Source organism: Triplophysa rosa, linkage group LG16 (genome assembly GCF_024868665.1).
Source record: "Triplophysa rosa linkage group LG16, Trosa_1v2, whole genome shotgun sequence".
Lineage (NCBI taxonomy): Eukaryota > Metazoa > Chordata > Actinopteri > Cypriniformes > Nemacheilidae > Triplophysa > Triplophysa rosa.
This window is the reverse complement of record NC_079905.1, coordinates 1,622,772-1,650,553: the sequence shown is the minus strand read 5'-3', so window position 1 is coordinate 1,650,553 and position 27,782 is coordinate 1,622,772. Positions and strand designations below refer to the sequence as shown.

The 27,782-nt window shown below is 39.2% G+C and overlaps 1 protein-coding gene across 2 annotated transcripts; it reads right to left on the bottom strand.

Moving 5' to 3' along the window:
• Positions 1-5,562: 5,562 nt before the first annotated feature.
• On the bottom strand, positions 5,563-27,548 carry snx13 (sorting nexin 13). 2 transcript variants are annotated; one of them, XM_057354992.1, is made up of 26 exons: positions 27,396-27,548; positions 20,969-21,081; positions 16,939-17,041; positions 16,596-16,685; positions 15,865-15,986; positions 15,475-15,596; positions 15,282-15,386; positions 13,725-13,813; positions 13,271-13,354; positions 12,931-13,069; positions 12,680-12,768; positions 11,917-12,016; positions 11,645-11,841; positions 11,423-11,527; positions 11,212-11,344; positions 11,087-11,124; positions 10,936-11,005; positions 10,479-10,621; positions 10,290-10,397; positions 10,095-10,205; positions 9,117-9,278; positions 8,837-8,908; positions 8,578-8,723; positions 8,435-8,503; positions 8,247-8,359; positions 5,563-8,161 (listed from the first exon to the last, which is right to left on the bottom strand). In XM_057354992.1, the coding sequence occupies exons 1-26, from the start codon at positions 27,405-27,407 to the stop codon at positions 7,929-7,931; spliced, it is 2,868 nt and encodes a 955-aa protein (XP_057210975.1). In that variant the 5' UTR covers positions 27,408-27,548; the 3' UTR covers positions 5,563-7,928. The 2 variants fall into 2 exon arrangements, with proteins under 2 accessions (XP_057210975.1, XP_057210976.1); XM_057354993.1 differs by lacking the exon at positions 9,117-9,278.
• Between the last annotated feature and the right edge of the window lie 234 nt (positions 27,549-27,782).

The following is a 27,782-nucleotide window of genomic DNA, read 5'->3' as shown; positions in this document are numbered from 1 at the left end:
TTCTGTGTGTGCATTGACCCCTAGTGGACTAGCGCACTTTTTCGCGCATGCGCTGTTGTATGCAGCACGTCCGCGCGGTGTCAAAAAATGGGCTGTACATGGACGGGGTGTGCGGACGACCGGGCCCTTCTGATGACGAAAATTGCGTCATGCGGACGGTGCGCGAACGCAGACAGATGGACCATACTTCGGCCTTAAGATGTCATCGCATTTCTGCTTCTTTGCCGAAGGAGATCATGTATTTACAAAACGCGCTCTGTATAGAGCAATCAAGCAACCTTTGAAAAGCTTGTGCCGCCAAACTATACAACCACACAGAATTATTAATCAAACATGATATCTGCAGACCAGAATACACATTGTAAATTTATATTTGCATAACAGACATGCAAATCATTCACAAATGTGAACGAACTCCCACTATATTAAACTTCAACATGTGCTCGAGACATGAACAATACCCAGAATACTCTGAGAAAAGGACACTATTAATGTTACAGTACACACAGACGAATAAAAAAGTCATAAGACGACAGAATAAACAAGTAGATAAAATAAAAAACAAGCACAGGAGACATGAACTGGTGTTATTTAGTAAAATTTCACTAAATGATTTTTCTGCGATTTTTTAATGAGATTTACAGTGTAGTGTTTCTCTACGACCTACAAAATATCACAAATGACATCTCTGAACGTGTAAGAGCAAGATTTAATGACTGTTCTTGGCAGACGCTCTCATACCAAAAAGACTTCCCAGGCGTTTACACATGCTGTTGTGAAGCACGAACATCTGATCTGACCTTTACCAGAAAAACACCGTGACCTCACACACCTGCTCTCCTGAATCTATTACTGACACACAAGACCTGGGACATCTTAACCGGAACTCACAATCACCTTTCAACATACTGTCCACATTTATTTCAAACCACGCTCACCGAGAAGACAAACCTAGATTTCAAGCTCCAAGATATTTTGTGAGGTTTATGAAATGATGAAGTTATCCAGAAAATGTTAAACACTTGATCTGTAAATGCAACGCTCAGTTGGATATCTGCGTTGTAGGTTTTTGACAGGTTGATGCAAGACACACCGAACACCAAACAATAATAGAAACCTTTTGTTTTTACTGTCCATATATAAGTACTGTACTGTGGTCGACTGGTTTGTTCCTCTTCAGTATACAATCTAGATCTAGAAAGCAGACTGCCAAGAAATCCAAGATTCTGAATAATAAAATCCCAATATTCTAAAATAGTTATATAATTATATTATTTATTATAAAACATATATTTTTGTATTTTATTATTTACTTACTATATGATTAGATTAATAATATATGAAACAATTTAAACTGAACAAATAAATGCAAATGTACACTAAATTGCTTAAAAGAAAAATTGATTTATTATACAATTTAAACTTATAACATTGAATTTAAATATTTCTACAAGTGAGAATTTTGAGGGCACATCTTTATAAGTTTGAGTATCATGAAATCACATCAGATTCGACCGGACCTATACTATGGTAAAAACAATCATTTTAGTTCTGACATTTGAAAAAGAATAAATCAATTGCCTTGTCATCTGAAACATTAAAACCTCGATTTAGTGATTTTTAGCTTTGTCGATGCACTCTAAAAAATAATTCTGTACATGAGCTTAGTAAATACCACAGAAATAAACAGCTATATTAACTTAATAAAATCTTTTAAAATCATTTAACTGATTAATATTAAAAATCCAACAGTTAATTGATCTTAAATTAACATATATTATAAGCTTATTGAGTTTAAGTATTTAATTAACAAGTTATATTTTAAATAATATTTTTGGTGAATTCTGATAGAAATATTTGAGTTTTTTTACTCACGATTACTCAATTTAAACAGTAAGGCCGGTTTCACAGACGAGGTTTAAGGCTAGTCCCAGACTAAAATGAATGTGTGACCTGCTTTAACTAAATACAACTTGCCCAGAAATATCTTAAAATAGCCTATATTAGTGCCATTGTTTTGTCTCGAGATGCACACCAAGGCATTTTTATAAATATCTTAATTCAACTAAGGCATAGTCCTGGCTTAAGCTAAGCCGTGTCTGTGAAACCGGCCCTATAGAGATTGTGAAGCTGATGTCACGTCCTATGTTGGATGTTGCAGTGGCGCCACCATCTTTGGAGGATCACACGCCACTGCTATTAGTTTTGATAGATATACGGAGAATTCGAAAGTGAAAGAACGAGGGGATTTTCCTGAACGATTCTGCATAATGCTATTTTCAATTTCAAGGTACTTTATAAACTGCTATTGCAGTTTTTAACACAGCAAGACCGACCGACCGACCGGTTATATTCCCTAATCAAACAAGAAAATCAAAACACCGCATAGAACACACTAGCAGCCATCCTCCCAAGATGGCGCATCATTCAAGATCTCTATATTTCATTGATTTCACAGCTTTAAAATTTAATGTAAATTGTTTCACGTAAAATCGCAAAATTAACTGTTTTAGTGCGTGTACAGTAAACAGTTCAGGTAAAAGATGATATGAGTGTTCTGTGTGATCAGAAATGACAGCTGCATCTCAACACCCTGGAGCAGTGAAAGTTCTCTAAGCTCCGCCCTCTGTGCATGTGATGGGCGGGGCTTATTGCAGTAACAAGACCACACATCAGAGAATGGAAACATGCGGTCACAAGCTGCTGTCAAAAGTCTAACAACTAGAAATGCACTGATATAGACATACAAATTCTCATTATGACATTATACTGCACATACATACTGCTTGACCTAAATAAGAAACATATATGAAAGACAACAGAAGTGCAAGAATATAATCATCTTGAGTATGTACTACACCAGCATTCTGCAACAAAAAAACATTCAAAAACCATCATGTAATGTAATGTATTTCCAAGGAAAACTTCAAGTGATTTGATATAATCCTCTAATAACTGTGTGGATGGTGAAGCCTCATTGTACACGAGGAGTCTGATGGGATTGGCTGATGTCATACGCCCTCTAGAGGACACACGACACAACCACATGAGAGATGCTGCCGATGCACAGGGGAACATCTCATGAAAGCTGGTTTGCTGGTTTTGATGGTTGGCTCTGGTCAGGCCGGTCTGGTTTGTTGGTTGTTTAAAGGGTTATGGTCCTATGTCAGCTGATCAGATTGAGAGACCTGCCAACCAACTAAACCAGCTGAAACAGCCCCGGCTAGACTGGAATACCAGATAAACCAACGTAGACTGATTAAAACGGTTGTTTTCTGTTGTTTAAGTGCTCATTGTCTTTGTTTACTTTTCATCCATCATTGGAACAAAGACTGTGTCTACAGTATGACAAAAGCATTCTCAACAAATGACTTTTGATGGTTTCAATTAATGGTTCAACTCAATCTCCTCACCGCCAAAACAAACACATCAAACCAGAGGAAACACAAGAGTGAAGAATTAATGACAACATGCTGCTTATAAAAATGCTTTTTAAACGAATACTGTCATCCAGCACGTCAATCAAAGCAAAAGATGCAGTTCAACCTAACTTTTAAAAGTGAAACATTACACTGGTGCCTGTTCGTGTTGGAAGTCCTTTCTTTTTATTTATGGGTTTCATGAGGACACACATTTGATCACAGACAATAATCAACCAGCGTCACTGACCCCAATGTTAAAAACATACAACATAATTGTCAATGCATGACTGCTTGGACACGTGGGCCTTTGCGGTAAATACAAAAGATTTAATGACGTCCTATCTGATACCCCGACACAGTCACTGACGTTTTTCTAAAGCTTCTCAGAGATAAAAGTTATTACAAAAGATTCAAAATGTTTAAAAACCTTTTTAATACAAGCCACTAAATTTAGTACAAGAAACCTCACTAAACTCTAAAGTAACGCACCTGTTCAATGGAAAGATGCTTAACACAATCAGATGAAAGCAAACAGCTTTTAATCGCAGGTAACTGAGCACAAACCTGCTCTTTAATCTTGAGAAGCATCTTTCCTCCGCAGCGCTTGAATTCATGAAGAAACAGCGGTATAGAAGTCTAAAACGGACTGAAACCGGGGAGTTTTGGAGTCGCATGTCGCGTGCTGTCGGCTTGAGTTTCGTCAAACAAACATGCGAGACCTCATCAAACCACAGCTGTTTTGTTCTAGTGTTTCCACTCTACACGCAGTTACACTTGAGTGAGCGCGAGAGGGCGCTAACACGCTACAACAAACGTCCTTCACTTCTATCACTCTAATCTAATGCTCAATAGAATGAAACTTTATTGTAAAGTGTTACAAAACTTATTCTAAAATATTCACAGGTTTACAGAATAACAATTGTGGTAACTTACATGTACAGACTAATATTTAAAGACCGTTCACTTTCAGCAGCACGTCAGAGTCGACGCTCCAAAGAACCGCAGCGAGGACGCACATGATTGGCTAAAACCGAGTGCGCTTCAAAAGTAATGTAATCGCTTTGTGTCACTGCTTTGTAGTCGCTTTGAGACATTGTGTCGCAATGCTTTATAAATTATTTTATTGTTTGTCTTACTGTTGTTTTGTATGCGTGCAATGGAGGATTTTTTTACCTAAGAAAATTCCCGGCATTAAAACACTTGAAGAATTTGGTTCCAAAATGTGATAACTTTTTAAAAAATTTCAAAAATCATGTTTTTATATTGTTTTATTGTGTTAGTTAGCTGTATTTTTTTTAGTTATGGCTTAAATCAAAACAAACCAATGCAGTTTGAATGATATTAATCGGAATGCACAATAAAAAACATGATTTTTGAAATTTTTAAAAAACGGAGTTATCTCATTTTGGAAGCAAACTCTTCATTAAAGTTTATTATTTGTTTTATCCCAGTGTGTGTCCCCCCGACTTACACGGATCGTGTGTGTGTTCTGTAAAGTGTTTGTGATAAGAACCTGACAGTGAATAAGAGAACACCAGCACAGTGCAATTGTGAGAAAGAAATGTATACTGGCATCAGTCAATCAGCAATAGTCCGATTCAATTATTATTGCACATTTCAGTTCAAACTTTCCTTTGGCAGGTTTAAAATGTAGTAAAACAGCTATCCTTCTTCTGTACAGTACAGTACACCTTTGATGTCATTTACAGCAAGTAATGTGCTTCTGGAGATTTGCATCAATACAACTGTTCAACTAGAATAGTCTTAAAATCTTATTCTTTTAATTGGAAAACGTGCGATAGAACTTAATTTTATTTAATGATAATCAAAAGTGTACGTTTACAATACTGCTTACTTATAATCAGTATACAAGCCATAACATAGAACTACAATTGATACCTGTCCAAATTTCCTTACTGGTTTTCCCCAAAAAACATTTCTTAGATTTATTTTGGGTGCAGATGAACCAAAGAAATAAAGATTTTTGGTTTGAATTCCTATAATCATCTACTCCATGCTGTGAAATGTGTGCAGGATTTTCTGCTATTCTTACACAACAAACTTGTATGTGTGTGTGTGTGTATCAGACAACAGAACGATGCATAAGACAGATTCAATGACAACACTCTGAATAGGGCAGTGAGTTGGAGTTAATTTTATTAGTGTTATATTGAGTTAAGCTGCTCAAAATGAATGTTTTAGAAGCGTAATGCAAACACTCTACTCCATCATAGAGTCCATTTTCAGTCCATTAAAACGATCGTGATGTTCAAATTGACTGAAAAATTTGAAAATTATATAATTGACAGTACAATTAGGCACACGGCTGACACGTACTATACATCAATATGCAAAATTCATTTTCATAGATTCATATGTACGGGGATTTCGAAATCAAAAACATTCATATCAACTGTTGAGTGAAGATAATGTGTGCCCCACAACTGTGCTGTCGTGGATAAAAATGAGCAATGTCTCTTTAAGAGAGGCCTTGTGTGATCACAAACGAGTAAAACAGCCAATCACAGCAAACAACTGCCATGAAATTAAGAGAGAACAGAAAAGATCTTAAAACACATCTGAATGAAGAATGTAAGTGCAAAATATCAGCTCAAGTCTGAACGGGCGTCAATCTTTGATCTGATAAGAGTTCTCAGTGCTAACCAGGTGTGTGAAACCTGTCAAAAACACATAACAAAACAAAGAAAACAATATGTTTGTGCGGAAGAAAATGAAGCCTATAACACTCTGATTCTGTATTGTGCGAAAATGTTATTCGAGGTGAAAATGTTTAAACCGTTAATAAATACACCATGGTATAATGTAATAAAATGTATTTATGCTCATAATGGCAATTTAGAGGAAAATGTAAAATAATATTCAAAATGCAATAAATCCAAATGTCTTAAAAGCAGGCTTCATTTTCTTGATGCAAAATATTGTTTGGGTTAAAACAGGCCAAAATGAAATTTAAGGGGCAAACAGATCCAGTGAGCTATAAAAGTGTAGAAACAACACATCAAGTGTGACTGAAGTGGGAGTTGTGGATCTGTGTGCCCTAAAACCTCACAAACGATGACCTCGGCACATCCAACACATAACACAGAGTGTTCCACGTCTTTGCATGTTTGATCTTAAATGTGCTTTCGCTCTTTCCTAAAACATATATTGGAGTGACGAAACGTTAAAAACAAACATCCCCGACGTACAGATAAAAGCCAGACTTATAAAACAAGTCCTTCACATAAAGCCATTTACACAACGGAATGTTACATGGTTTTAGGAGCAGTAGAGTTTCGTGTGGTTTCAGATTCGGTTTTAAAATTCTGCACTCAAATATACTTGAAAATGATTCCATATAGGATTAGATAACATGTATTAAACAAAACAAAACAAAACAAAACAAAACAAAACAAAAATATTGCACAGACACAGATTACATATTCCCCGATTGAAGGTCAGATAAGATTTGGACGACTGTGAATATCTTCTTTAGTGTGTTTGAAGGGAAAGCTACGTCTGACACACACCTGATGATGTTCAATTTAAGGCTGAATCTATTTCTCACACTGAAACAGTCTTAGGCATCACACATTTGCAGTTTAGTGCTACACTCGCTATTCTAAAATAAGTTTCTTTTTAAAAATAAACGCAAGAACACGACCCTCCGTTCAATCGAGTTATAAAAACAGAACACGCACAAACTCACGAGAGACAGGTCCATTCTTTAAAGCATATCTCCATATGCCATGAATTCCACGCGGGACCTGAACTTCCGAGACTGCCATGCAACTTATTGGTTATGTGCATTAATTTAATAACGATATGTCTGGTGGGGCTTCTTTTGTCATTTTTGATTACGTTTTATGCATGTATGAGCACAAGGCTGACACATGAGATGCGTGACCCCACCCACAACGTGCCACTGATTGGTTGGCAGGAGAACCTCTTTAATGAGAAGTGTGTCTTTGCGAAAGAATATCAATACATTTCTGTCGTCTCTTCACACCGCCACTGATTCTCAGACGGGCCTGTGATGAGTGTTTTAAGGTGCATAGATCGGTTCGGTCGGATCTCCTTTATCATACAGTATTCATGATGAGGTGTGTTTGACCAAATACAATAGAAACCCAAAAGAAGCCAAAAATAAAGAACATCTGTTCACAGAAATGGTATCTACACAGTGTCATCCAAACATCAGACGGAGAAAACAAGCCAACCCAACAGCGAACGAAAACGACCCGGTCTTTCGTAGCGGTACAGGAGAGCCGTGTTTGACCGAACGGTTCGTGATGATAAAATGAATCCTCTAATGCTACGGCCGTGTGGCTACAGTGCTTTTATTCCCGAACGTACAGGACAGGAGGCACTAAGAGAGGGCATGTGTTCAAGCAGCAACCGCAGAACCCAGTGTGGTGCAGAGCGCCGCACACGCCCTCCCCGCACCCTGCTGACGGCCGACTCCTGACCCTATGCAGCGGTGAGGCGGAAAGAAACGGCCGTCTGTCACCTCTTCTGCAAGCTGCGGACTTTCTTTGAGTACTTGAGCACGCGCGGCGAGCGGGAGTGCAGCTTCACGAAGAGCTCGGGAAACTTGTGCTGCGGGAACAGCACCTCCAGGAAGCCCTCGATAAAGACGTAGACCAGCCGGCGGTTCAGCGGCTGGTGCTGGAACATGTCGAAGACACGAAGGATGCCCTTTCGACTGGTGTCCGCCCCGATGATGTGCTTCAACTCGTCTGACGGCCAAAGAGAGAAAGAAAAGAGAGGTTTGTGTGCGCTGAACCTGAAACGTTTCGCATGCGGATTCGGAGGTCGGTCTACCTGGCATGATACCCAACAGTGTGGTCTTAGCTGCGACTCTGGTCCTCATGCGGGTGTTTGTCTCTCTGCGGGGCGGAGTCTCCGCCAGGATCCCGTTAGGCCAGTAGGAATCTCTGTAGGGTCACAAAACCAGGGTGAGAAGCACGACCAGATATGAGAGCATAACCGGAGAGTATAAAAAAAATCACCTGAATCTCTTCACGTAATCGGCCACCTGCTCCGGCGAGGTCATGTTGTCCACGTGGTCCACGATTTTCCTGAAACAAAGAAGATACAAACCAGGATTATGAGGATTGCAGTCAGGGGTGAAGAACAGGAAGGAGGTCCACACCTGTTAATAGTGTCTCCATGTGTGGCTTTGATGAGCTGCTGTAGGAGGTTTTTGATGTTCCTCCTCAGCCACTGATTTCTCTCTTTCAGGTCAAACACCTCGTCCATCAGCAACAGCATCACCCTCAGAGGAATATTGTCATCCACCTGCACATGCAGGACACTAGATCATATACGTCTCCAGACATAGACTTTTACACTTAGCGCTAAAGTACGTTCAAAATAAAAAAGCGAGCGCAGTAGCTACAGAGATGACTTACATTGTCGTCCAGTTGGGCGGCGACGCGGCAGTGTTCAGGATCAATGTTTGATTTTGGGATCAAAGGAGGCACCTGTAAAACACGTTAAGTGGCATGAAATAAAAGATGAAACATCATAAAGTGCAAAACAACCTCATACATCACACACCTGCCTTTCAAGGACACAAAACTCAAATAAAATGCCAACATGTGAAACTTCACATTTCCCCCACTGCGCTCGTCTCTGTGAAGGTGGACAAACGTAACAACAGATCGGGCCGAAGCTCTAGACGTGCTCTACCTTAAATATGGATTGTTTAATGTCCTGGCCAAGTTTCTCGGACATGCGGCCCATATCAGCCGAGACTTTGGACGCTCCCTCAGCCAGGCTGTCCGGCAGGGACTTCACGGCATTGGACACGTTCCGCATGGAGCTCCGGAGGGGATTCACAAACGTGTCCATCTGTCCGAGTTCAGAGAACACGACACATTTAAAAAAAACTGACTAATCCAACCGGAGTCTGTTTGTCTGTCTGTCCGGCTATCTATCGAGAGGGTGACAGGGAACTCAAGAAGACTAGTTTATTATAGAAGCGGTGTGTGCGGTTGCTAAAGGTTCACACATCTGGGGATTAGGACCGCACGGCACTCTGGGAAAGAGATTTGCAGATTTAAAAAGGACTCAAATCTGGGGAATAGGGCTGGGCAATAAATCAAACGTATACAATACATTTTAATCAATACAATATGTTATGATGGCAAAAATATAATGCATTTGATTTAAAAAATCTTGGACTGAACGATGAAGAAAAATCATCTCAGGCTAAGAGCTCAAGAAGCTGCTTGAAAAACGAATAGAAAACATTCCTGTAACTTCTACACGAGTAGTCTGACTACACTGAAGATGATCAAAGTTTGTATTTATTTTGGATTTTTTTCCCATTTACGTACTTCCCATTTATGTTATTCCACAGTTTTGGCGAGTTCACTTTTCAAGATAAGTGACTTTTTAATGGTAGTATATGTAAATTCTGCTGGTAAATATTGTTGTTTATTTTTTGCTATTTCTGCATTTTGACGTTTTAAACATCTACTGGGAAACAATGGCTGTTTAGTTGAAAAAACGATTACAGATCAAATACATTTTTTTTAAAAACATAGGTCTGAATAAGCTGATAAATAAATACGTAAACCATATGATGCAGGTCTACTGGCCATGACATCAGAAATGCACCATGATGAGACTAGAGCACATGAGACTGCATGTGTCGTTTCTCACCTTGCGTGCAAAGTCTCCTTTGCCCCTGCTGTAGGCTTTATTTTCCAGGAAGTCATAGACGTACGGCATCAGGATGGGACAAGCCTTCAGAATCTCTGGATTCAGCAGTAGCTAGAAGACAAGCTGAACTCTCAGCACATCTGGACCTTCACAACACCTGAGCTGTCAAAATAAACACAGCTCATTCTAACCCACCTGCAGATACGCGTTCAGATCTTTCTTTCTCTTCTCCAAGAACTCTCTGTCCATGTTGTTGAAGGTCTTTTTGCCTGGAAGCTTGAGAATCGGCGCAAGGCTCTCGAACTGAAGACAGTCAGTGACGTTTAGCAAATTGTGAAAAATTGAATACCTTAAAATTGAAACATTCATCCTCGGTTCTCTCACCTGCTCTATGATGCGCATGTGGAAGTCGTGAAAATCGCTGTAGCGCCGGTACGTCTTCCAGGTGTCCTCGCTGCCGTCCGAGTTCTTGCGCACGACGGTGATGGTGTAGAGCGCGTACGTCTTGCCGTGATCGTTGCACACGCCTGCCATAGGAAGGTGGTTTAGAAAAGTGTCAGCTATAGAGCACCGACGGAGGAAACACAAGCCGTGGAAATGACGGCGTCGGCGGGTGGAACAGACCACAGGAGCGAGATGGCAGAGAGAAGATGACAGCCCACGGAGGGACGGAGGGGGGGAGAAAAGATGAACGTAAGAAAACAGAAATGAAAGTGATAGAACGATAGTGTCACAGAAAAGAAACGAAAGGTGCTTGTAAAATAAACAGAGCTTGAGATGTGATGACCCGAGCAGGACACATTCCCCTAACACACGTTTACCACGGTTCAGTAAGACGTACCCGTGTCAGAGATGAAGGCGTGAAGCTGAACAGATTCATCCATGCTTCCACTGCTGAGATCATCTAATGACTGCGAAACAGACACACGCACGCGTCACAAACAACCCAGCTCAACATCACTTGAGTATATGAACGGCATCGGTTGACTCACTAAATTAATGCTGCCTGTTGGAGAACCGTTGAATGATTCTGGAAGGACAGAGAAGCACAGATAAATGAGAACACTAGAACAGACTCATCGCTGTTGTTCATGGAAGTTCACGGGTGCCCTCTCACCTCCGTCTCCATCATCAGAACCTCGGAAGCTGGGTTCCTTCAGCATGTCCAGTTCGGCCAGCATACGCACATACAGAGGATGGTGCTTGAACTTTGGGTAATATCTGTCATCCTTCAACATCATATCATACACCTGAAAAACAAACAGACGCGTGTCGTTTTGGATGAATTTAGGAAATACACGAATCACGGCACAGCATTGTGTCTTTACTTTTCTCTGGATCTCATCGAATATCTCCGGTGTGGGATCTTCTTTGTTGAGTTTTTGAGCCAGTCGTGCTACAGCTGCATCGTCCACCTGCACCCTGGGAGAGGCCTGTTTGGAGAGACCACCTGTCAATCAATGACGACACGAATTTGCCACACCCACCATCATCATGACTTAAGGGGCGGGTGATTCTCAAATCGATGACAGTAACAGACCAGCTCTTACCTTCTCAGACAGGTACTGATCATATACACCCAGCGCAGCGGCTCTCAGCAGTCCTTTGGTGGTCTGGCTGCTTTGCCTCTGTCCGTCTCTCTGACTGCTCTGTAAGACCTCCAGCTGCTGCTGGGCCGTGACCCGGTACCCCTCCACCGTCAGCCAGAAGAACAGAACCGCCTGACCGCCCATATACTGCATGTAGTCTAGAGATGGAGAGAGAGAGAGAGAGATGAGCTATTGTTGTATTTAAGAGGGAATTTGGACGGGTCCTGACTCACCCATGAAGAATTGAAGTGCGATGTTATGAACTAAGATGTGCTCCAGCGGGATCACGCATAACTTCCCAAAATTAGCTGCAAGTTTTAAAGCATCGACGTCCTGTTTGGCAAAAACAAATGACAATCAAATGTAGTCTTAGTATTACATGTTCAAGGCGCTTTAGAAAACCGAGTCGGGCCGAGTACCAAAACAAACTTGTAGCCAATCAGCAGCAAGGGGCGTGTATACGAGCACTTAGTGCACAGGACGGACATTAGCCGAGCTACGATCCTACGATCAGGCAAGAAGTAGGACCCGTGTAAATATCGGGTGAGGTTTCCAGTGCTGGAGAGAACTCAAGGAGCAGAAAGGCCTGTGATCGAACGCAGAGCTTGCTTCGTTTCTTATCGACAGGTGGGTAACATAGGTTTCACAGAACTAATATATGCTGGCTTTTGCTTGAATATGCTCGTGTGTCATGTTCACTTGTTTGTTCATCTGCAGTCAAGGACCTATCAAAATAGGGGCGTGTTTGTTTTAGTGATTTGAAACTAAATCATCAGACATCGCTTACCCCGCCTTTAAGTATTTTTATCACGGTTTTCTTTTCATTTAATTTCCAAGTCAAAAGCAATGCATTTAACACCATTTTCACAGTCATTATCATTAATAATATAAAAGTAACATAATCAATGAATATATTGGTTAATTGTAATGGCTCTGAAATTGAATGAGCATTTTGCAATGAATCTTTAGTGGTTGTAATAAATAAAAGGTGTTTACCTTCCCCGATTTTAGTCGTTGTATTCGTGTTTCACAGATTTTCTTCACAAAGTTCAAACTGTTGATTTGATTTTTTATAACGTTAATATCTGTGGGTATAGATAGAGAGACAGAGAAAAATGAAGAGTAAACAGTTTGTTTTGCTAAAACCCAGACTTAACTCATCTTTTCCAAAATAAACCCCATAATTCAACGCAGTGTGTTTATTTCCCAACCAAACCTTTGCCTCTGGTAGGAATGTGTGCGTGTACCGTCTCCAGCAGTGTCCAGAGATCGCAGGTACTGAAGCTCCTCCAGGACTTTGTCTTTGACGGCCTCCAGCTCAAAGACTTTATCTGTCAGCTTTAAAATGTTCAAGAAGGCCTCGTAGTTACAGCTGGAGTCATGGATCTGCTCAAACACACACACAAACACACAACCTTGGAAACCAGGGTATCATGGACAATATCGAGGGAAACAGAAAGACTGTTCTAGCTCTTCTCAAATAACTCTGCATTTTAAAATACAGAACCATTTCAGACTCCTATAAAAGAGATCCTGTTACCACAGTCACAGTACGTTTGTTTAAGGGCAGGAAGGAGTCTGTCTCACCATCCAGATGATGAACTGATTGATGTAATCGGGGTCACTCAGCTGGTTTATTAAGGGCAGCAGAACTCCTCGGGCCAGAACTTCCTACAGGACATCAAGAGTTTACCAATTCATTCACATTCAGTTTACAAGACCTGATGTGGAGATCTGATCGTGTAGTTTCAAGCAGTTAACCTGTCGAAACCATGGATTAAGAACACAGTACATTTGTCTGCTTTATGGACATTGTGCCTCGAGTGTCTTATAAACATTACAGGTTAAAGAAAACTTCAGCTCTACCAGCCGCATCTTTAGCACACGGTCAGTTACTCCTGAAAATAGATCATATAGATTTCTAGTAATGCACTTAATACATCAGACTGTATTTTTACAGAAATCTCGAAAACACAACACATAGAAAATATGAAAATACCACACAGCCTTTGTTGGGTCTGAATAGATCTGGTGTTTTTACCCTGAGGAAGTATCTCATATTCTTGTTGTGGAAATCTCCTGGAGGTAGTAACAGATAGAGCAGCACTTCACAGAGGTCTCGCAGGTAACCTGCAGCAAACACACACGCACACAAGTTACAGTCAAGAGAACATGCAGAAGTTTAAAGTCCCAGTGAAGTTAAAAATGACAATTCTTATTTTTTCATGAAATATTGCAGCGTTTATAGTTAGGGCTGTCAGGATTATTAAATAATCGTCTCATCGCGATTGTTTGACCTCATCGCGATGGTTTCAGATCATCGCAATTATTGCACATCTCTATAGAAGACACTAGGGGGAGCTGTAGTGCATCTGCATATTACATATTTTAGTGTATATATTGTAACTAAAGCATGGTAATACTTGTCAAATGTACCACCACAACACAATAAAACTAAAGCATATACCATAAAAATAACCTGCAGTACAATTTAATATTATTTCAGTGTGAAAACCAGTCTACCAAAATTTCATTAACATAGAAGTAAACTTTTATTGTAGTCTCGCAGGTGAGAAAAAAACAGACTAGAAGCTTTTCTATGACTGATAGCATTGTAATGGTGGCTTCAATTCACTCCTGATCAACTTACTTAATTTACAAGTATTTGGCGGTTGTATTATTGACAGGTAAAAGCCTAAACCTTAAATATATGATAAACCAATATTTTCCGATCTATTTCCAAGAAAATAACATATTCAGAACAATATGGTCGTTTCAAAGCTGAATCAAAAATGTATGAGAATTAAAAGTCAAAGCTCTAAAACAGACAATTAATCGCCATAATCGTCAAAGCCCTAAAACAGACAATTAATAGTCATAATCGCAATGATTTACTAGACAATTAATCGTCAGCCAGATTTAATAATCATGATAGCCCTAATTATAGTAAATAGCTTATCAATGCGAGTCGTTTTCTTTTTCAAATTCATGTACCCTCATAATCTTCAATTAAAATCTGAAAATGCACTTCCGGCCTGAAATGACGTTCCATCTCAAATGATGTAAATTAGACGGCTTGGGCGGAGCATCCGTTAACTCCTCCCCCTTAACTGTCAGTTTGCTGCTAGTTCCATTTCAAAATGCAACGGCTGTTTTTATGCATCCAATCAAATCGCAGTAAAAAATGCAAGCCACGCCCACTCCTTTGAAATTCCTCATCACCCGGAAATGATTCAGAAAACGGAAGTAAAAACAATCGCAACTTCCGGTTCACGGGGACTTTAAATTAAAGTCGTTAAATTTTATGACATGTTGTCTTCAGTGGCCTATGGGTGTCTGCAATAATCTGTGAATGATGCTGGAATGCAGACATTCAGCTTTGTGTTGATGTGTGTGTGTGAAGACATCTTTCTTGTTCATGTCAAAGTGATGTCTTTGTTTTCTTCTTGTATGTGTCAATCTGTGTTTTCAGACGGGGTGAGTCTGTGTGTTTTGTTACTGACGCAAGACAAAAAGATCAGCCCTGAAAAGGCATGGAAGTACAAATGTGCTCCAAATGATTTTCAACACAATGTTCCTCTAATCTCTTTTGTCTTACCTTCCTCGTCTTTGCGGGACGTGCACACCACGTCTCTACAAACGCTCCTCTCCATTTCCACCTCTGCTTCAAAAAACGAGTCTATCAACTCGTCTGCTGCATCACCTACACACACACACACATCAGAGGTCTCATTGAAAACTAAAGCAATCTACTGATGAAGCGTGCATCTAAAACAGGAGATGATAGTTACGTTGTTTCTGATCTTCTCTCTCGTTCAGTCTCTCCTGAGCTTTCCTGAAAACACGCAGGTGAGTCGCGAAATCATCCACCAGTCTGGTAGTGAAATACGGCTGCCAGTCCAATTCTTTAGATCTGAGGAACGATCGAGCGCACAATGACTCATGGGAAGTGTCCTCGTGAAAACATCATCTTTCTCTGATTCAGCATCCATATCTTGTTTATTAAACGCGTAAAGCAAAACAAAGTTACAGGCAAGATTTCCATAAACGTTACTGAATCCAAGTTTTCCACACAAGTAAATGAATCAGTTCAAACATGCGAGTCATGAAACAGTGACAATTATGAATCTACTGACACGCTCTTTTGCGGTCAAATAAAAAGCTCTTTATAGGCGTCTCACCTGGTGGAGAACTCGACGAGAGCGTTCTGAACCGTCTGTCTGATCTCCAGGAGAAAAGTCTCATCGTCACTTAGTGTGTAATACCAGTACTGAATGTAGTCTCTCAAAGCAAACTGGATCACCTGATAAACCACATAAAACACATCGATTGATAGAGAGAGAGACAAAGGTGGGGGGGGGGGGAGTAAGAGACAAAGACTGAGAGTAGAGAAAGTGAGAGAGAATGTGTGTATGACAGAGTACGAGAGACATAGTAAGAGAAAAGTGTCAAACATGTGCTCTTTATTTCATGGCACTTATACAATCACACTTGACTTGAACCGCAAAGAACTCTGGGTAGACACAGACTGACAAGAACAGAACTCTGAAACTTGCTGACTGTGGTTTCCTTAAACGTAATGACGCAAGAAAGTCTGGTAAACGACTCTGTACTACAGTACAAACTGTGAGATCCGTTTCAAACATCATTATCACGTGTGTAATGTAGAATGTCCGTCGGACTCGAGTGTGACTCAATGAGCATGTGAAAGCAGTTACGGCAATAAAGCTAAAGTGAATGTCATGTGCTCTTCAGTTTTATGAAACCAACACTTCAGCGGAAACTCTCAAACTAGCTGATGTAGCATCTTGCACAGACTGACATTCAGCAGAGCCACCGTAGAGTTTCCACAAAAGCATTCGTCTGTGCGTTCAGCTGCTCATCTGTCTGCCGTTTCGTTTAGCTGAAGTACCTGCTGCAGTGGTTCATCTATAATATTCGATCCAGTTAAACGCCGGTCAATCTTAATGGGTTTGGACTCGGATTTCATCTCTTCTGAAACCTACAGAGCAAAAACAAACGGTTCTTTTAAAACGTGTACATGAAAATAAAACGGCTGCATTTAAACAGAATACTTCACAACACTATAATAACTTGCTGTAAAACTCTTTTGCGGACGCAAACCAATGAATCACTGAATGATCTACAATAACTCCTGCTGACTATTCACTTTCACATATTACATCACTTACATACACTGTGAATATTCAGAAGACAGACACTTACAGATCTGTCTGGAGGGAGTGTTTGCTCACCTTGTGTATGGCCGTCTGCGTGGACGGCAGGTAGGAGTGTTCACACCTTTCCAGGTGCTTCTCTGAGTGTGTCTTTCCAAATAAAAGAAGTACTACAAAACCCCTGAAGAGAGAGATTTTACCATTAAACTACAGCATCAACAGGTGTCACAGTGAGGAAAGTTTACTGAGGGCATCTGGAGAGTCTCATTCAAACACACTGGGTCTCATTCATGAAACACGAGCACAGAACAAACTTTTATTTAAAGTGTTCGTCAAGTCATTCTAACGTAAATTTTCAGATTCATTAAAATGTTGGTATTTTCAAAATGTTAGTTGGTACGAAAGAAATTTACACCTGCTCCATACCACGTGTGAATGGTGCGTGAAACCGCACGTAACGTTCTGCATTCTTTTAGACAAACTGTTGAGACTTCCTTTTTCATGCACTGTGTATCATAATGATATTTCACGAGTTATTTTATTATTTTTTACATTTTAACTTTGGGTAAAACGCAGAGCTCGTCACTGTCCTTTTTTACACAGCTGTCCAATCACAGTGGAGAAGAGGAGGGACAAACACTATATTGACCAACCATCATGCACAACAATAGAGAAGTTAATATTATTATTGCATTTTCATATTCACTAATATTCTTAAAAATAAGATACTAGTAACTAGTAGACTAACTGTTGCGGATATTTCAAATCACAGCAACCAACCAAATGACAGTGACAATGCTCGTTGCCACAAGTGCAACAAAACCTTTGCTTGTAAGGGTGGAACACAAGTAATCTGTCAAAAGTGCATCATGTACAGATGGAGAGATGTACTGTTTTTGACTGCTTAGCCCAATCTAGTTCATCTCTTGATGCCCCAAGGATTAAGGAAGAATTTATGAAAAATATAATTTCTTTTGTTGTAAATTGTTTATTTGATTTATTTTGAATGATTTATTTATTGTTAATTATGTTAAGTCAAATAAAGCAATGTTAATTCTGTTCCTAATTTGTTTCTTTTTATATCAAAAAGTACCGATAAGAATACCGTTAAAGTACCGGACCGATAAGCAGTATCGATAAGAGTAGTAATACCGTTAAAATCTTAAAATAGCCATCCCTAATGCTAATTGTGAATGAGTGTGCATGCACGCCCTGTTTATGAGTGATTGGAATTCATTAACACACACATTTTACTTCCAAATCTGACGTTTACGAAGTATTTGTGAATCCGAGGGAAAGTTTTCGGGAAGGTCTGTTTTACGCGCAAATTACTCGGAATTTACTCATATACAGGGCTGGGGAGTAACGAAAAACATGTAACTTAGTTACGTATTTAAAATACAAAGTTTGAGTAACTGTATTTCAGTACAGTTACTTTTTAAATGGTGGTAATCAAATTACAGTTACATCCGAAAAGTATTTTAGATTACCAGTGTGACTACTTGGAATTTCAATGGCATTTATTTCATTTAAACTTTATATTAACTGTAATGGGCAATTAATGTAAACAGCAATCGGTGATTCTCTGACATTCTGCAAAATTAAGGGCAGTTGTGGCCTAATGGTTAGAGAGTCGGACTCATGACCAGAAGGTTGCCGGTTCGATTCCCAGGGCCGGTGGGTAACAACTGAGGTGCCCTTGAGCAAGGCACCTTACCCCTACTTGCTCCCCGGGCGCTGCAGTGATAGCTGCCCACTGCTCCGGGGGTACGTGTGTTCACTACTCTCTGGATGGGTTAAATGCAGAGGTCACATTTCGTTGCCTTGTACTTGTACATGTGCAATGACAATAAATTGAATCAAAATCTAAAAAGCATCCCAAACTACAGTTCTGCTCATTTTCGAGCAGAATATGCAAAATTGGAATAATTTTGACAAAATAAGAGGGATCTGGGTTCATAGAAATTGCATGTTCATTTTATTTAGTAGTGTTCTGAATAAGCTATTTCATGCAATAGAGGTTTTCATATACTCCATTACACAATTTGAGCCAATTTATACAATTGCCACATAAAAATGTGGTAACCTGAATGATCAACGACTGTTTTCATGTTTTGCGAGTCCCTTGTTTAAGTAATGTGTTTGTTTAGTTATTTTATCTCACAGACTTTTTCTCACAATTGCGAGTTTATAACTCACAAATCTGATTTATTTTCTTAGAATTGTGAGAGATATACACTCACAATTGCATCTGTCAGTCCAACGATAGAAAAACACTGACTTTTTTCACAGAATTGCGAGCTTGAGAAAAAAACTCTGAATTGTTAAAAAGTTATAAAGTCAGAATTGCACGAAATAAACTTACTATATAAATGTCAAAATTGTGAGATCTCGCAATTGTGAGTTTTTCATGCAATTCTGATTTCATAGCTTGCAACTGCGAGTTTAAATCTCGCAATTCTGAAAATGTATTTAGTGATGGAAACAAGTTTCCACGAAACACAATGCATTCAGAGAAGGGCGTGAAAATGTTTAAACAGGATGATGTGTAAAGATTTTTTATTTTGTTAATAGAGAATATTTTTTTCATGTAGTTCTGCCCTTCACATTAAGCATGTATAACCACATGTTTCCCAGAAGACAAATGAAGTACATTTTGCATTCAAAAAAGTTGCATAATGCATTGTGCTGCCTTTTTGAGCATCAGCATTTTTCCTTTTCGTTTTTCTAAGATTGTGTGCTTGTTTGATTTAAGATATATTGTGGAAAACTAATGTTATTTAAAATAAAATGCAGAGGAAAACCAAGTCCTCTGTTTGGTGATCCCTTTGTGTTACGTACCTTATCAGTATTCCAAAGTAGGGCTGCAGCTATCGATTATTTTACTAATCGAGTATTCTACTGATTTTCCATCGATTAATCGGGTATTCGGATAATAAGTACTTTTTCTTTATTAAAAAGCAATACTACACATACAAGAGAAAATAAGAAAGGTCTCTTAAAATGAAACTAATTTGTTTCCTTTTTAGAACAATTAAAGTTTTTATTGCTGAAATTGCATACATTAATATCTGTGAAAACTAAACCCATTTAGGACATTCCATTGACATATTAAATTCAAAATGCAATAAATACAAATATATAAATAAGAAACATGAATAAAAATAGAAAGAATAATTTCAAAGGTAAACAACTAACTTCAGCTTATGCATGATGCATTTAGTTTATATAAATTAGTTTTAGTTTCTTTTTTGAACTATTAAATAGTAATGTATAGCCTATGACTTTTATTTTGGCAGGTTGTCGGAAGACGCTTATTTTTTACTATGTCTGTTTCTTCACTCAAACAATAACATGCTCGTGAAATAAACTCTCAGAGCATCTCTGGAGAGGAAGTTCATGTCCTCACAAAGCGCAGACAAATTCATGAGCATCACGCGTGTAGCACGTTAAACTGTGCAGTTCATTCACTCAGACACGCAGAACAGACAGATGGCATGTGTAAATAACAGGATTCGGCGTCCACAAGTCCGCATCTAGTTTGTTAGACTCAATGCAGCCGGAAAACAAGTTTCACTCGCAAAATAGACTAAAACTAAGTAAACTTTCACTTCACCATTTCAATAAGCTATCACTTATTTATCAGCATGAGACATACGTGTGAGCGTGTGAACAGACTAAAATGCGTGTGTCTGACGGTGAATGCGTGAAACTTGAGAGCCTGTAACATGTATAGAGTTTAGCGGGCTGTGCGTCAGTAATAACGGTCCGTGGGGAAACGCAGCGCTCTGTGTGTACAATAGTTAAATGAATTAAACAAAGCTTCGATGCAACAAAATTTGCCTCGATGATTTCTTGTATTCGAATTACTCGAGTTACTCGAGGAATCGTTTCAACCCTATTCCAAAGTATTCTAAAGTATTTAGATTAAGTTACAGAATTTGTGTAATCTAACAAAATACGTTACAAATTACATTTTAAAGCATGTATTTTGTAATCTGTAGTGAAATACATTTTAAAAGTAACCTTCTCAGCCCTGCTCATATATTTACGAATGTTTCATGAATGAGGCCCCATGTACATATAATGGTGAAATGTTTCCACTTACCCGCCAATAAAGCAGAGGACGTAGAAGGCCAGATAAAAGATGGCAAAGGGTCCGAATGAGATGAGGAAGAGCACGACACCCAAACTCCCCCATCCCCAGACAGACAGACTGGCCTGAAACACACATGAGAGGGGAAGGTAAACAACATCATTACATATCCATGTCATTATTTATACCATGAGTTATTACACTAACAAAACTGTCTTGATGACAAATTTACCACAAATAAAAAATACAACAACAACATTTACTTGAACAGACTGTTTGCATTTACTCTTAATGTACAGGAAATGTTCTTGTTCTAAAGAGTTATTGTTTAGCCGGCTGAACAATTAATGCAATCCACTAAACAGACTGCACGTCGATCCCCAACAGCCTACTTTCCATTAGCCTCATATTAAATATAGTGTCAGGCCTAATACAAGGTCAATGTATTTTCTCACCAAAGGCACTGTCTTCTCTGTGAGTGTTAATTTAACACCTACTCTTCATCATCATCATCATCATCATCAGAGCCCGCACAGATGTTCCACATTCTATTTTGCAGTGGCATTCAAGCTGTATTTTAATTTACAAGTATGTGGGAATCAAACCCATGACCTTGGTGTTGCTAGCACAGTGAGCTACCAGTCGTGCTACAGACACAACACGACAAATGAAAATGAAGACAGAGATGGTGAACAAGAATGTTTCCAGTGGACAGCTTTCCTGTTTTTGCCGGGACAGGAAACACAGTGACCCGGTCTGTGGCTTCCCTTCCTTACACACACGTTTCTAATCTGAAGGTCTGAGGTATATGTTTCTCTGCAAACATGTGTAAAATAAACATGTCATCAACACACAAATACACGCTAACACGTAGTGAAATAAAAGATTTTGACAGTTTTGTTGTTTTGAAACCACGTGCCCGTCAAGTGTTCGACCTCCGACTACACTTCGAGGCCGTTTGTATGTGTGGTTTTAAGATGTCACGGCACGCAAATGTCACAAAATATGTACTGGATCACTTTACAGGCCCTTTTTAAAGCTGACCTCATGTTATCAGGCTCGGTCTGTGACTTCAACGCCACAATGGTCCTAATCTTGACCCTGCTGACCTGACCCTTGCTAAATCACTCTGCTCGCGATTCGTAGTGTATTATTCATGACATCTGTGGAAACTCAATGGATTTAGTCAAACAGAAGAATGAATGGTCTTCTCTGGGAGCTGCTTTCACGTTCTAGAGCTAGAGTATTATAATGAGAGGGAGAGACAAACACGTCTCTATATGGCTCCTGTGTCACAGGATCGCAGATGGAAAAGTATTCCAGCTAAAACATCAACGTAAGTAACAAACAACACAACCCACTGAACACTCCAGTTTATCGCAACATGATCCTGTTGAATGTCCTTGTTTGTGCTGTTTGTGAAGATAAGCATCACTATACTATTGCGTATTATTCAGAACATCTAACAAAGGATTTGCAACTTTTATAGTCTCAATACTTGCCACACACTAACATTTTCATTTTCTTCTAAAAACATCTTCAGATTGGTTGTGCTCTTGTGAACTGACTGACATTTCATTTAATTTAATTTCATTTAAAGGGAACCCGTGGTATAGAGAGATGTATGGCTTAATGCGTTGTAATAGCCTTACACTACTAGCATTTGTCGTTGGAAACACATCAAATATTTTCAGCTCTTAAAAAAACCCTAAATGTAATACTCATTTTAACCTAAGGAGGCCGCCATGTTCTTTTTCGATGACGTAAACTGGTTGCACGCACAGCTAGGCAGCCAAACTAAACACCGACACGCTAATCAGTTCTTCAGTAAATATAAGGTTCTGTAGGATAATATATATCTATATCTATATATTAGACATATGCCCGGTTAACCGAAAATATATATCACGTGATTTATGCACAACTTGTGAGCGAAGTACGGTAAAATGCTGCTGCATCCGAAAGCCAGAGGGTGCTCTCGTGCAGTAACTCCAAATACGCACTGCAGAAGAAGACCATAACGCACGTAGTAGTAGGAAATGCATAAGGACATGTTTTTATCACCGATCCTCAAGCCTCCTCAGGTATTTTTATGATAATAAAGTATATTTATAATGATCATGTTTGAAGGGTGTTGCTTTTTCAAATGCACATTATAAGCGACTCAAACTCGCACTGCTTTTAGATCGAGCAGCATTTCTACTGATCCCAGAGCCATGCTTCACGGACAAGCGACGCATCAATAAAATAAACGATACCTTGCATTATCGAAGCCAGCTCGGTTTCAGCAGGATTTGGTGGTAACCGCGGTTAACCGGGCACATGTCTAACATGCATATTAATAACCAAAATCATTTCGAATTTATCATATACACGATGTTTTAGCCATTATACAATGCAATGCACAATTTATCCAGATTTTTACTTTTTGATGTTGATTTATCTTATTATTTTTATTTATTATTAAATAATAAGATAATCTTATTTATCTCATTGTCTTCTCTCCCTCGGTCATTAGCTGACGGGGGCTAATATTCACGTGTGCTCTAATACAGAATAAATAACCAAACCGCAAGCATCTATTACTGTGTTTATCAGTATATTCTCATAATGTATAAAGTATACGATTATGGTGGATGCTGATGTCTTAAATAGTCTTAAATGTCTCAAAGGCGGTAGTTTAAAGGTATGATTTAATGCACGCTCATCTTGAACAGACGTCTAATACTGAACGCGTTCTTCTTTTATGGCTGGCAGGCCGGCTTGTGTCAAGAGGACATACTGCCACCTACTGTCCCTGTGTGTTTGTATATCTGATCTTATGTTTTACGTGTCATATTTTACTGTTATATATGGAAAACGCGACAAGTTTTGGACATGGTGACACACAGGGCAGCATGTAATCGTGTGTGGCGCACCCCCGTATCATTTATTTTTCTTACGGAGACAGCCGAAGCTAAAGGAGGAATTTAAGTAGACTCATGCCCATCATGCATTCAAATCATTAAAATTTGCGGTTGGCAATCAAACTATGTTCTGTGCCTGAGCAACAAACAAATATACTCAAAACATTTTTCTAACCTAATAAAGAAACGAAATATAACTTTTTAACTGTTTATTTATTCGAAACTATTTTAACAGTTTAAACAGTGTCATTCACATCATTCATTCAAATTCGTGCTCCAGCACATTTGGCTATCAAACTATGCCTTCTGCACGTGAGCCACAAACAAAAAAATACTCCAAACATTTTTCTAAATTAACTTAATATCGAAATGAAACATGAATAATTTGCCATTAAAAACAAAACGGAACTATTTTGGCGATTTGGAAAAGGTTAAATGAAGTGCTTTTGGCACTAAATAAGGACGGATATTAGAGATATAGCGCCAAAAGATAATCATTATACATGTCATGGGTGCGCGTGCTGCGTACAGCTCCGTTGTGTAGACGAGCTGCTCATTTTAAATGACAGAAATGGTGTATGTCAAATGTCCCTATATGCAGACTGCTATTTTAGCTGGAAATAATATGATGCTGAAGCTGATGAAGCTGAACATAATGATGTTAACGCCATGAGGTAATGCTATCTGTTTGCTCTGTCGTACACTGATAAAATCATGCTTGTACTGTGGATAACTGCAGTGAATACTGAAGCATTTAGATTTGACTTCCCTCAAACGATGTTGTATTCAGTATGGCTTGGCGACGTCTTAAATCCTGGCCAGTTCACCTGTCTGCATTTCAACCGTGAAAGCTGAAACAGTAGCGAGCGAGTGTGCGTTCGTATGTACTAGGCATGTGCCCGGTTAACCGCGGTTACCACTAAATCCTTCTGAAACCGAGTTGGCTGCGATAATGCAAAATATCGATTATTTTATTGATGCGTCGCTTGTCCGTGAAGCACAGCTCTGGGATCAGTAGGAAATGCTGCTCGATCTAAAAGCAGTGCGAGTTTAAGTCGCTTATAACGTGCATTTAAAAAAGCAACACCCGTCAAACATGATCATTATAAATATACTTTATTATCATAAAAATACCTGATGAGGCTTGAGGATCAGTGATAAAAACATGTCCTTACGCATTTCCTAGAACTACTTGTGTTATGGTCTTCTTCTGCAGTGCGTATTTGGAGTTTCTGCACGAGAGCGCCCTCTGGCTTTCGGATGCAGCAGCATTTTACCGTACTGCACTCACAAATTGTGCATAAATCACGTGATATATATTTTCGGTTAACCGGGCATATGTCTAGTATGTACAGTATGTGTCTGTGTGTGTGCTGCGCACATTGCGCTGAAGCAACAGGACGCATTTTTAGCCGTGAACAATGGCACTACAACAAAATAGCGGTGCAAAATTCAACGTTACAAATAGTTATGTTGTTGTAAGAAAAACAATTCGGCTCGTTTTAAGACTGTGGCGGATCAAAATAGCCTATGGTGGGCCGCCATAGTCTCGTCAATGAATGGGAAACACTGAAACAGGTTTAGGTCGCAACCATTTGACATCACGGATTCTGACGCAAAAAAATGGCGGCCTCCAAGTAAAAATATTTTTTCAAAGTTTATGAATACTGTGACAGTTACACTGTTTTTTTATTTCACAATTATAAAGTCAATGCCATTGTTCATATATTAAGCCATACATCGCTCTATACCCAGGGATCCTTTTTATTTCTTGACAGCGTATGGACATGCTTTAGGAATACAGACTGCCTACACGTGTGACACATTCAAGCAAAACCAAATTCACATTGTTTTCTAATCGATTACATACGGCATAAACACATTCGATTGGTGCCCCTGCATGAGATTAAATGTCACAGATTCAGCATTGAAAATAAACAACGGTATGGCTGCCACTTTGTAAAAAAAGTAGGGCTGTCAATAGATTAACATTTTTAATACGCAACATGATAAATACCAGTAGTCAAACGCTGACCATTTACAGCAAGAAACTGTTTTGCATTCCCCTGCTGACAGCATATAATACAAGAAGTATGCATACTTGAATGCATTCACGCCTACTTCTGCAAGGTGGAGTGCCAGCAAAACAAAAGAAACTACACAAATAGTCAAACAAAAGGACAGCCTGTTTTGCATGACATTTTTAAACCGGCGCTGCGTGATGCAGTTTTCAGCACAGGAGTGGCTCTTATTTACCACAAATACACTTCAAATAAAATATTAAATGAAAATGTTTCATAACACATCAGGACGAACAGCTGCAGGGACAACACTTAATAAAAACATTTATTTATATCAAGAATTAACAAGAGTAAATGCATTTTGATATTGCAGCATAGACGTGTGTGAATGTTCTTATGGTGGGTCAGGTGACTTAAAGAGGATTCACATCATCCACCTGTTACCAGGTGACAACATACGGCCTCAGAATTAACCAATACAATCAAACTTCTAACAAATACAACATATATTCGTTTCAGCCATATATTTATATATTGATATATATATGATATTCGCATCATTTATATATTTTATCTGAATGTAAATATATGATCAGAGGCTGTAAAAAAAACCCCACACAACAAACTACAGCCAAACAGTATAAACTTGTCACGATACAGACAAAACAGGTGCTATCTTTCTGCTATCTTGCGTGAAACAAAATAAAACCAGATTATGTCATTGCATACGTTTTTAATAAACCCATACAGCCAAATCAGATGCTAATTCTTTAGAACACAACTTTAGGAAAAATTAAAAGAGAAATAATGAACTAACTAATCTACATTTTAAAGTCATAGAGTTGTAGTATCATACACGAAACAACCAGATTTATGATCTGAACTACACCGTTCACACAGGTTTCATGTCCCATTCGGGTAAAACCAGATGTGATCATGTGAATCCTCACTGGTTTTATAAACCGTCAACAAGCCTGTTATCAACTTTATGATCTTATGAAGAGTTTTCATTAATTTAATCATTCATGCAGCAAAATAAACTACGTCTCTAATGTCTTAAATTAAATTGACACACGAAGCATGTTTATCTGACAACAGGTTTCAAACACACATACCACGTATCATGTGTCATTTTCCAGCAGTTCACAACCATGACATGCTAAAACACGCAGACAACACACAGAAACCCACGACCTCCACTTACACACAGCTGTCACACACACACAACGCACGTAAACACATATATGATGTGAATGGACACAGCTGATGTTAGCTGGACTAGCTGAAGACTTGCTGTCACAGCTCAGAAACGTCTAATCTCTTCGTATTAGCGACTGTAATCCCACACCGAACCGAGCAGTGTGTGTGTTTGTGCGAGTGTGTTTTACCGCGTGTGTTTTATTCAGTTACCTGCTCAGGTGATTTACGGCTAAGCTAACAGCAGCTCAACACAACGGGAAATACATGAACACACAAGCCTGTCAAACCCCTGAGGGAAAAATCGCGCCTTACCTCTGCAAACATTATTTAAAATGTAAAAACGAAGGCCGTTTGGTTTATCCCCGCCACATTTTTAACGTTTTTGTTTCTTTTCTCGCGTTTACAAACTGAGGCGCATCAGGACTGCGCGCGCCCTCCGTGCAGCCGCCATGAGCGCGAGCTCGTCAAAGAATCTCCGTACGAAACTAGGGAACGCACCCCCGGTGCGCTTCCGAGAGACTGGTGTCACGTGATAAAAATGGCCTCATCTGATTGGGTCGCATTGTCAAATAGCCCGGATGAATTATATATCTCTATGGGATGAATAGCTTCAAAGCTAGTGAGTTCGCTAAGTTATCTAAAGCGATATTATTTTTTTAAAATGGTGTAAACGTGGCATATACAAATGTTTTATTGGAA